General features: G+C 40.3%; 1 protein-coding gene across 1 annotated transcript in view; it reads left to right on the forward strand.

Moving 5' to 3' along the window:
• Positions 1 to 11,699, forward strand: part of LRCH3 (leucine rich repeats and calponin homology domain containing 3) — a 71,418-nt gene extending 59,719 nt beyond the window's left edge. The window contains exons 16-21 of the mRNA XM_018576516.1: positions 4,792 to 4,840; positions 6,301 to 6,402; positions 6,510 to 6,619; positions 9,907 to 10,044; positions 10,124 to 10,201; positions 11,106 to 11,699. Coding sequence (XP_018432018.1) covers positions 4,792 to 4,840; positions 6,301 to 6,402; positions 6,510 to 6,619; positions 9,907 to 10,044; positions 10,124 to 10,201; positions 11,106 to 11,312 — 684 coding nt within the window. The 3' untranslated portion in view covers positions 11,313 to 11,699. The remainder of the gene's footprint in view (positions 1 to 4,791; positions 4,841 to 6,300; positions 6,403 to 6,509; positions 6,620 to 9,906; positions 10,045 to 10,123; positions 10,202 to 11,105) is intronic.
• Positions 11,700 to 11,929: the final 230 nt, after the last annotated feature.

Here is an 11,929-nt window from a genome sequence, read left to right on the forward strand (position 1 = left end):
AAACTGGAGACTTCTCAGTAGGTGGGGGGTTTGGCCACCGGCAGGGGCCGCCCCTAGGCTGTAATTGGTCTTTAGTTTTTTTGTGCCTAGCGTCCTTCTCCTGCAGGTGGCGATATTACCCTACAGTACATGATCTCCGATCTGTTCCCTGTGTCCTTCAATGAACGGAGAGAAAAGGATTTTACGGTGAGTACCAAAATCCTATTTTTTATGAATGCAAGCAGTGTAAGTACCTGCATTAGTCTCTTGAAGTCCACTGTACAGCAGAGGGAGGGAGAAGCAGTGCAAGGAGTTAATCAGTTGTGCTCTAGTGGAAGGAGTATGGCGTTAGTAGGAGAGAGCAGAGTAACAGGGAGATGAGCATGCTGCTTCTCAATTCATGGTTCAGTCACAGACAAGAACCTGTAATTGTTCAGTGAACTGCAGGAGAGAAATGTCAGGTTTTCTGCACTGCCAGACAGGGCTGTACTGTGTGGTAGAGCTGTGTAAATCTCAGAAGTAGATGGACAGAAATACAAATCCTTTCACAGCTAGAACAGTCACCTTACATGTACTTCATCTTTGTATTGAACGGTTGGTTTGTTTAGCGTTCAGCTTTAAACAGAAATTGAAGGCAGTATATTGTAAAGAATGAACATAAAGATTACATTGTCAGGATAAAAAAAATGGTAGTGCAGCAGCATCAGTGGGCATGTTCTTGATGGTACAGTTCAACGTTTAAGCAGACACACACACTGGAAAATGCATTCACTTTCCCTAGCACTTTCCTCCTGCTGCTCCTAAACTAAAAACATCTAGGTTCCCTGTCTCTGGGTCCCTCTGGGTTGCTGCTTTGGGGATTTTTCTAACCAGGGGTGTGTTCCTTGTGGTGCGGATTGGCTGCTTTTTCCAGAGCAGCCAATCCATGCCTCTGCCTCTCATAACGTTCCCCTGGCTGTGACCAAACCAGGATTTGTTTGTTTATTCCTCACTTTTTTTTTTAAACTGACAAGACCTCAAAAATTTAGATATGTATAACCCCTCCCACTCCCATGATGCTTCAGTTTTATGCTATTGTCTTATGCCGATGGATGTCTTTTTGATGAACAGTAAACCCATTGTTTCTAGACCTCTTTACTTTTCCAATCCAGATTCTTAGCTGCTGAGCTGGGATTTATTATGCAGTTATCCAGGTCGCCTGATCCTCAGCATCGGCAAAGAGGCTGTCCCAGACTCCGCCAAATTGAGGATTGAGTGGCTAGTGTTCACTGGGCTCTGCTTGTGGCACTCCCAGAACACCTGGTGTACTGGTTTGTTAGCCACTGAGTGCTTAACAGGTCAAGGACCGTGACCCATCACTGGTATAGTCCTTACCTCTGAAGACCGCCTCAGGAGTGTGCCCGTGTTATGGACTGAGTGCCTGCAATGTGATATTTCTTCACTGGGTTCTGCATATGCAACTCTTCATTTTAATATGTTTTGATAATGTGGACTGGGGGCATTTATGTAAAGTTCTGGCGAAAGTAGCGTGCCACTGACACGTTCTATTTTTATGCTACATCTGATAACAAGATGTTGCTACTGTTTGCTCGTATTTACTAGTCCTGCACAGATTTTGTATAACATTGAAGCTAAATTTAGGATATGCATTGGCTTTATCTGTTTGTGGAAACATCCCCACTGGTTAGACATGTTTTGTATTCCTTTACCTGACACATTTTGGAATACTTTAGTAGATTATATCGTATTGCTTTGCTGTAAGGCATCTCATTTCCAACACATGAGCTGACCTATGCAGACACGGATGTTCATGACCTACCATAAAAAAAAGTTGTTTAAAACTGGTAGATTCTTTTCAAAGTGACAGATGGCCCAATCACACCAACTGTGTTGTGGTAACATGTAGAAAGGGAGCACGTTACCACATTGTTCATGCGTTAGTGCACTTCCATGCGTTGGAGTGTGCTGCATGTCCAAGCTTGGCTGATTTGTCTGGTGTGTTGGCAGCACTTTGATTTTATTGCAGTGACTTAGAACAACACACGTTAACACAATTTCCCATAGCGGACAATCTGAATGGACTATTTGATGCTTTTTTGCATTTAAATTTCCATTTGTAAAACATGTATTCCACATCCTGTCTGCACTGCACGCATTTCCATCTTGTGATATGGCTAGATAGAAATTAAATGCATGGACCATCTCAGAACCATTGCACATTGTTTTCTTTTGTCTTGTGATCACAGTGCGTCTTTAGCCTATTTATCTATTTCCATCATATATTTCTTAAGTTTTTTTTTTATAACATAATACCAATTCTGCCTGTACAGAGAAGCATTGCATATAAAACAATCTGTTTCCATGAAATACTTTATTTTGTAACCTTTAAAAAGGTTTTATACCTGTATGGGATGTTATTACACGAGAGATTACTAATGAAAATGAGATGTATGGATTGTACAAAACCACCTTCTTGTACAATGAGCCTTGATTTGTCTGTGTGTTATATGGCATGTGAAATAGAAATGCCTCTCGGCTTCTTAAACATTACAATTTTAAGCTTCTTTAGTAATGGAGTGTAATGATGCATCGCAACCAATCATCCAATGCAAACTTTTTTTTTTTTTTTATGTACAACCAACTACATTTATTTTTTTAAGTTTTAGATAGAGGAGAATGATTAGAGTCCCGGTCAGATTTTACTGCTATCTGGGGCTACACTACAGCAATGTTCCCCTCAGTTATTTGTCATGGTGACAGGAAGTGAGGGAAAATCTGCAACAGGGACACACAGCAAGAAAAAGCGGATAGGGGGGTGCTAGCCTTCCCCCTACTGTATTTGTATGGACAGACACTATTGATTGGAATTGTAAGATCTTACCCCAAATGAAGTAGCAATATGGAGTATTGTCAGGGACGGATTAACTCTCTCTGCTGCCCCAAGGCCAGGTCCCTCAATGCACACCCCCCTCCCCGCAGCGGCGGGAGGGACAAACCTGCAGTCTGCATACGAGTGATCTCTGTGACATTGCCGAGATCACTTGTACAAAATGAGCGGCAGCTTCCCTGTTCTACATTTAGCCCTGCTTGCCCAAAGAAGGGCTAAATGTAGAATAAAACATGTCCCGGACATCGCGATATAGGAATTCCACACCCCTGCTGCCCCAAGGCCGGGCCTCGGTGGCCCTGTGGGAAATCTGGCCCTGAGTATTGTATATATCTGTTCACCTCTATCTGTTCAGTAGAGATAAATAAAATATCAGACGACATTAAAATATGCTTGTTCTCTAGTGACACCTGTCTCATTTAATTCACGAATATGATTGTGATCCATACGCTTGAAAAAAATATTGTGAAATCCCGCTGAAAATGCTTGTATTATGCAATAATCCTTCCCCGTCTATGGCGGGATCTAGTTTTATACAGCAGTAAACGTGTAAAAACTATCTTTCATTTTTAAGCAAGCTGCAGTGCTCCAGACTATTAAAACATTGTTATTATGGATGGGATTCCTTCCACATTGGACTATATGCAGCCTTGATTGTAGGTCAGTGCAAAACATGACAACCTCAAGTTGTGTAGCATATGTTGTGGGGCGTTCACAGTACAGTATGTATTGACTGTCTATGGCAAAGTTTAATATACATTGTATGTAAGCCTTAAACGGTCATTCTATTTGTATGTACCGGCAATAAGCGTGTAAACCTGTCTTGTCATGCATTGCATTAAACATGTCCTCACCACAGTGTGCTTCGGAATTGCAGTTTCAGTAATAGCGGTAAACTCTGCTATACATTGTGTGCATCATTACTGCTAAGTTTGGCTTCTTGCTGCTTATAATATTTGCATGCTGTTGGCTGGTGACTTGCGGTGCAGCTCTAAAACAAAATCAACCACCCATTGTGAGAACAAATGTGTTTGGTCAATCTTCTGGATCACTTCTGTCTTGGCTGCCTTGTTTCCATCTTTCTTTCCTCTGTCTTCTCTTCCTGCTGCTGGCAGAATGGCTTTGAGCCGCACTTTGTCTTTGAGATTGACTGTAACACCAATACCATAAAAAGGAGGCCAGGAAGCCACATCCAGGTGAATAAAGCATGCCAGCTTATGCTATCTCGGTATATCAAAATGTTATTATTTTTCAGTCTTCTCCTTCATTTTACCATGGCTAAGTAACAACTGTTGTTTCATTGTGACTATACTCATTCCAGCATCAATAACATTATGTTCCGTTATCCATGACAATTTATATGCTGCTTGAACCTTCTCGAGTTGCAATTGTGATTGGGGAATGTTCAGAAATTCCAAGATGAGAATTTATTTTTTTTGAAGCTTTCAAGATGAGTTTTCTGAAGCTTTCACATGCTTTTCTTGTGCATCCCAATTGAGGAAGTTGCCACTGTATTTTTTTAAATACACAACAGTCATCAAGTCTAGGCTTCTGGATCTTTGTGTGGCTTGCAGAAATCGTAATTGATCTTTATATATGTTCCTGTTCTTTACAGAAGGGTTTTTGTATTCATTATTTGCTCATAATGTTTTATATGCATGAACCGTGTATATGTATATTGTCCATAACATTTTGGGAGTGGGGCAGTAGGGGAGGGTTCCCAAACTTTAAGGATAGATCCCGTGTTTGTGTGTATAGGTATATATACACATACAAACTTCATATACACCTTGTATTTGTACATATTCCAAGTTCATATTCATTTTTTTTGTAAATTCCTGTTTCACAGCTGTTGCTACTCTTGATTGTGTGAATTATGTTTCTTATTTTGGTTTTTGTAATGTTTTTTTTTTGTTTGTTTACAGAGTGATGAGAGGTCATCAGTCACTCCTGTATCGCCCACCTCTCAAACGAGTAAGCAAAGTATTTATTCTCACATATATACAGTGTTTTCATGTCTAGTTGTTTTGTGTGTAGACATACAGTATGTTATGTTATTCCCTTTGGTAAAGTAAGAGCTACAATAATATGTAACCATATTAAATGGCACTTAAAGTGGACCTTTACCTCCTTTGGCTAAAAATCACATCAGCATGCAGCTTTCAGGGGTGTGGAATTACTACCGCCCAATGCCTGGGACATGCAGTTTCGGCCGTTGTTATACAAGTTATCTGATCACTTGTATCAACCAAGCAGCGATGCTGTCCGGCACATCCCCCCCCCCTCCCCCCTCATTTTAATTTATTTAATATATCATGACTGACTAGAGTAGTCATATTAAAAGCCACCAAAGATAACGCACTTAGAGGAACTTTACCCTTATCTTCATTATAACAAATACACCTTCAGTCATTTGTAGTAATGGCAATCTCAGGGGTGTGGACATTTTTGAAAAAACTACTTGTCCAAGGACTAAAGCGGGGGCCGAATCTACTTGTCCCTCATGACAATCTACTTGTCCTGATACAAAAAAAATTATTTTAACCAAAACCGTATTTAGCGGTGCTAAGAAGCGCTTCTCATTGGTCAGTGCCTTACAATGTCTTGTTTTCTACTTCCTGGTAATGTGCCCAAGCAATGCATCCTGGGATGGTCACATCAGCAGAGCATTGTTTGGAAATCTCATCTGTAATATCATGAGATTTCAGGGAAAGTTATTTTCCTCCCCTGAGATGATGTGCATGGTCACATGTGCCGGAGATCCAGGATGTAACGGGAGATGGATTCATCTGCTCTTAGTACAAATGGCCACTGTGAGAATAGGGAGGAAAAGAAAAAATAAGGTATGCAAAGAATAAAAAGCCGGCGCCGGGCAAGTGCTTTTTCCGCTGTTTTAGCCCTGCTACGGACAAGTAGCAGGGCTTGTTTTCTTTTCCTAAAATGAGCGCCAAGAGCGGCGCTGCGAGCGGGGGACGTAGAGCGCCGAGAGCGGATGGGCGGGGACGGAACGAGTTAACCCCTGTGTGATAGCAATACAGTTAAGTTTTAAAAAAAGTTTTAAACAAGGAAAAAATAATAAAAATGTAACTAAATAAAAATGTAAAAAATAAAAAGGCGATTAAAGTAAAAATAATAAAACGAAAATTTTTTACAAAGTAAATAAGAATTGAAAAAAATGAAAACCAGCCCCGCTGCCCACATCTGCATGCGAATAAACGCGCAGTGTTGTCAACTGCGATCGTGTGCAACCGCACGGACAGGGCTTTATTGCAGTAGGAAACCGCGCAATCTGCCTGGCACGACTGGGTGCCATTAGAAAATAATGGCACTGACAGCACAATCATTAAGTGCGTTATCTGGTGGCTTTTAATATGACTACTCTAGTCAGTCATTATACTTTTATTTATTGCTGACATCTACGTTTGGCTTTGCAGTCCATTTGTCTTCGCCAGCGTCTGCCTCGTCATATCACAGCTCCCCTCAGAGACCTGAAAGCTTCTTATTCAGAGCTGCAGTTCGAGAGGATGTTAAAAGAAGTGAGTGGCAATCCTGTTCCTACTTTCTCATTTTGGACTTGTTTGTTTGTGTATACAGCTTGATGTTGCATGCAAGTATTTTTGTTTAATTCGTTTATTTGTAACAGGTAACACACCACCTCCAGCTACTCCTTCAAGTGACGGTTTAAACTCTGCATCCAGTCAAAGCTCTAGAATTCGGCAAGAGGAGCAGGACATAACAGATCAGCTCAGGAAGGTTTGTACCCAGCCCCATAATACTGTCTGATTGCAACCATCTGAATTGACATCTGTGTGACCTACTTGGTTTATATCACTTGTGAAAGGGCACCTGAAACCTGATTTTTGTTTGCTTTCTGATAATTATCACTCCTCATAATTCAGTGAATGGCTTTGTGTGACTGTATCTCAGCTAGCTGGGAAAACATGCATGTATGAAAAATGGCATTTAAACCAGAAAGGTGAGTGTTTCATTAAAAGCTGAAAATGTAGTCACTATGGAACATTGTGAAGTGACAATGTACATTCATTCTATTTTATTGTAAACCTCTGTCTAGAAACCTTCCTAAAGCTGCCCATACACCTTGCTATCATCGTACAAAACTTTTCGTCCGAGGATCGAACCGTCGTACGATTTTCGTATGGCGGCACCATCCTGCCCCGATTATTGCAAGGTTCAATTAGCGGTAGTTAAAAAAAAAACACCTGGACGAATTGCGTTAATCGACCGCACATATTTTCGTTTGCGCATGAGCAGTGTTAATCGTATGAATTTTGACGTACGGAAAATGCCACCAACCTTGCGAAAATCATACAATCGACCAAAGTTTTTTTAACATGCTGGAAAGTCAGTCTTATGATTGTACAGTATTTGCGGTTATACACTGCCCATCAACCTTACGAATATCAGACAAAAACGCGATTGCAAAGAAGGTCGGACGATAATCGTAAGGTGAATGGGCACCTTTAGCTGTCCAACTCTGATGCATCGCTGATTCAGATACTGTTAGTGACATGATTGATTATTATTTGACATACTTTGCAACTGGGTAGAGTTACTAAATGAAATGACAACAAAAACTTTTAAAGATTCAGATTCTGCCAGAATAAGCGTAGGATCCAGCATGTGCTGAAAATGTATTATAATATACTGTATATGCATACCATTTATATTTTTTTTTAAAGCTAGATTGCATAGATTGGTGGTGCAAATATGCCTTTGTGTACAATGTGGCACTTCTAGAGCCTTATTGATGGTTGCTCATGCAGTAAATGTCTGTGTGTGTAGCACAGCTGAGTGATGATCTTTTCTTACGTTTATCGATACATTGGTTATACATTCCCTTTAGCTTCTTTGCAGTTAATCTTTTCATGCTTTAAGCACTTCCATGAAAAAGAAACTTTTTCGAGAACAGTGTCCCATCCCGGGAAGATGAGAATCTCCAGTCTAAGTTCCACCAGATGCCACTGGCCACCATCAGTGGGACAGGTTATGAAACCTATCCAGATTACTACTTTTTTTGCTGCTTGCAATATACTTTGCTGGCAGCATTTGTCTGGACTGCTAATCATCTCCCCTTTCTTGTCTCATTTTAGTTTTCTAGATCAGTAGAGTCAGTTAGGGAAGTACCAGTATCGACTAATACCGAAAGATGAGTATCGGTACTCGATACCGAAAAACAGGTATCAGTGCATTCCTAGTCTCTGGTATAAGAACTAAAGTAAAATCTTTGCCACAGGACACATTCCCTCCTCAATCTAAAACTAAGCAACAAACAAGTTTTGGCTTTAGGTATACTTATATACTTAACTACGTTTTTAGACAAACATTTGCTAGTCTAGTCTCACATGTAACAGTTTAATTTAGGGGTCTGATTTTTTTTATTTTTTCTCATCTACTTTATACCCAAGAGTAGGGGCAATGAGTATGTTTGAAACAAACATTTAGGGGATTTTACTAAGACTGGAGCAGCTGTCCATGGCAACCAATCAGCGGCTAGATTTTCTTTTCAACATTTAACTGAACAAGCTGAAGATAGAAGCCGATTGGTTGCCACTCAGTGCTGCTCCAGTTTTAGTAAATTCCTCCTGTTGGATTCACTACAGGGGTATGTAGCTTTGCAACTGCACTGCCTTCAATTCCCTAGTCAAACTGTACAGCAGAATCCTCTAGGAGAGACTTTCTCAGCCTTTTAAACCACCTTTTCAGGGATTACATTCTAAAATGTATATCTGCAGGTCACATTACATTGGTGTGATCACCAAGTTGTAGATAATAAAAGAATACAAATGTGTCTGTACTTGGTGTATTTGATATAAAGTAAAGCTTTGGAAATTTTAAAGGATTCCGTTTGTGTACTAAAACTTAGTGTATTTTTGACACCCAGAGCCGATCATATTTTTAAAACCCTTCTGCACTATAAAACCCAATTATATATGGAATGAAACTAATATAGTAAACTCCCAGTTATTCTGCACCCATGGGGTAGGTGCTGGATAACTGCAGTTTCTGGTTGCTTAAGTATTAATAGTGACTCTCAAGCAACAACCCCATATTTCAGATTGCAATAGCCAACAGCAAGCTCGCAATTGCATCCGCCCACTGAGCAGAGAACCGGACATTGAGAGAGAAAGTTCTCTCCTAGGTCCGCTCCTCTGCTCAGTGGTGCAATAGCCATCCTGCTATTGGCTATTTCAAATTGCAATAGCACACTGGCTTTTGAAATCCCGCCCACGGAGCAGAGGAGCTAACCTGAGGCAGAAATCTCTCTCTCAGGTCTGCTCCTCTGCTCAGTGGGGCGAGAACAGAAGTTAGCCAGCTATTGCAATTTGAAATAGCCAATAGTAGGCTGGCTATTGCTCCCCATTGTTTGCATTCTGCCGCTGACCGCAGAATCAAGCCAGCAGCAAGATGTAAACAAAGAATTTCATTAGCAAATAAATTTAGTTGCTAGTGAAATTTTTTAGTGTGCACCAAGCAATCAACATTTTCTTTAGTGTGCATCAAGCCACCAGCATCTTTATTATGTCCTCCGATTTTTTTTAAATTGTATTTTTTTCGCCGGTTGCTAGAGAGTTGGAAAATGGGGAGCTTACTGTAGTATTAATAATGCTCAACAAAAAAATGATCTGTCACTTTACATTCATTGTCTTTGGAGTATTGCCCCCTTACATTTATAGTGGGTGAAGAACTGGCTCCTTACATTGGGGGTCAGTGATGAAGTGGCCACTTACATTATGAATCGAAATGCCCCTTTACAGACAGCTGGAAAGATCATTGGTGTTAGTGGTTACTTACCTGAGAGAGGAGACGAGAGATTCCATTAGTCCCATGCTGCTGCCTCTGCTAAAAGATGTTGATTTCAGAACTATGTAGGCACCATCTGACAGGAGAGGAATCTGCCACTGCTCGAGGAACCCTGGTTGAGAAAGGCCATTTTAGTTTATACTGGTAATTTTGTAACACAAGTCAGCTTCTTTTAACGAACACTTTTATTTTTTTTATTTCTCCCCTTGTTCTTGTAGAACATAGAGTCACGGTTAAAGTTGTCACTTCCTAGTGACTTGGGAGCAGCTCTGACAGATGGTGTGGTTTTGTGTCATCTAGCCAATCATGTTCGGCCAAGATCTGTGCCTAGTATCCACGTTCCCTCACCGGCTGTTGTAAGTACTTTATCTGTTTTTATTTTAATATTTTTTTTGTCCAAAACAAGCTGTTACACCATTGATTTGTCTCCAACAGCCTAAGCTTACGATGGCAAAATGCAGGAGAAACGTGGAAAACTTCTTGGAAGCCTGCAAGAAAATTGGTGTGCCCCAGGTAAGATACTACAGGGAGAAACTGTGTACATGCTGGATGCGATTCCATTATATTGTGTCTCTTGTGTGCGTGGAAGCATTTCATTCTGTTCTTAACTCACTTCTCTGAAATGCTTGCCGGTAGTTGCTTTGCTTTGGCAGTATTAAAGAAAAAAAGTACAGTGCACAGGGTAGGCATCTGCCTTGTTGCTATATCTGCTTTAAGTACTACATTTACTACTATGTGTATCACTGTTGAGCTTTCAGGACACTTATTTGGTTTTTATTTGCAGAATTCACTGTTCAGTCCGCTTTCATTTTGACCGAGCCTGCTGCCTCAAGCAGTTTTTTGTCACACAATGTACGGCAGATCTGTCTAGCCATATTCTAATTGCCTCAATTTACAATAGTGTCACTGTACTGTACATGGCCAGACAAGAACAATCTTTGTGTATCAAATAGCTGAATAAATCACTGAAGTTCTAGGATATGGTGATCTAGTACAGTCATAGTAAGGAAGTATCATTACATTTCTTTCACAATGATTAGTGAAAGCAGAATTTGATTTGGGAGTTAACAGAATAGAAGGGTATATGGTGTAGCATTAGCATGAAAGAGATTGATACAGTAATGATAATACAAGATTGTTATAGCTCACCAGGTGTTGGTAAGGGATGTGTAAAACTGTTTGATTAACTATGTAATTGTTGTGTTCATTTAGCCTTTTATAGTTTTTTTGTTTTTGAATACAACAAAAGATGCTTTGCAAACCAGGAGCATACTGCTTTTTTTGTATCACATTTTCTGTCTTTCTCTTTATTATCAAGGTTCTAGTATCTTCAGTGATGTCACTCTAACTGCATGATTGTGTTTGCATGACTGACTCTGCATTTCTATTTTTCCCTTCCTGCTTGCCCCCTGGACAGGACAAAGTTTGTCTCCCTTCAGACATTCTTCATCTAAACCTCTGCAACATTAAGGGGACTCTGGAAAGTCTCCTCTCCTTTGGAGAAGGCTCACAAGCACCTGCTCTTTCCTCCCACCTCCTGGGCTTTGGGGTTTTTTACTGCACCCTTATGCTTCTCCTTTACCTGCTCTATCGCTGGGTTCTTACCTTCTGGACACAGGCATGAAGAAACAGGGGAACCATCTTACTTACCTCTGTTGGGGTGGGTGTGATCATGATCCTGCCATTGAGTTCTTCCACAAATCACAATTCTGTAAAGCACAAACCAGTGTTACACTTCAGCTATTCAATAATAATAACTGCCACCCAAGCCAACAGTGCAAATTTGTATGACCGCTACAACTGTGATCTACTGGGGGATGTTCAGCCTAGAAAAAGCATTAACTCTGTTTAGTTGAAGCTATTTTTCTTATGGTCCATTCTGTAGAAAGCTGCCTCTCCCAGCAGTAGAATACTGAATGAGTAGTAGCAAAAAGCCCACACCACTAACCTCATGGATAAGCAACTTCACTACTGTAGCATTGCTGCAACTCTTTTGTGCCTCTGCAAATTGCTGGGCTCTGGGTTTTTTTTTTTTTTTTTTTAAATCCAACTTCAAAAAGCAACGATAATTCTGTTCTGGAAAATGAATAACTGGTTTTCCAGAGTACTGGTTTCTGGTAATGTTGGTTGAGTGATACACCAGTTGAATTATTACAATGTATTTGATGGTGTGGATACTTTTTATAACTGGATCAAATATTTGCAAAGGATTGACTTGCTAGGAAACCTTCATATTTACTT

Source organism: Nanorana parkeri, unplaced genomic scaffold (assembly GCF_000935625.1).
Source record: "Nanorana parkeri isolate BGI_ZX_2015 unplaced genomic scaffold, ASM93562v1 scaffold69, whole genome shotgun sequence".
In the NCBI taxonomy this organism is placed as follows: domain Eukaryota; kingdom Metazoa; phylum Chordata; class Amphibia; order Anura; family Dicroglossidae; genus Nanorana; species Nanorana parkeri.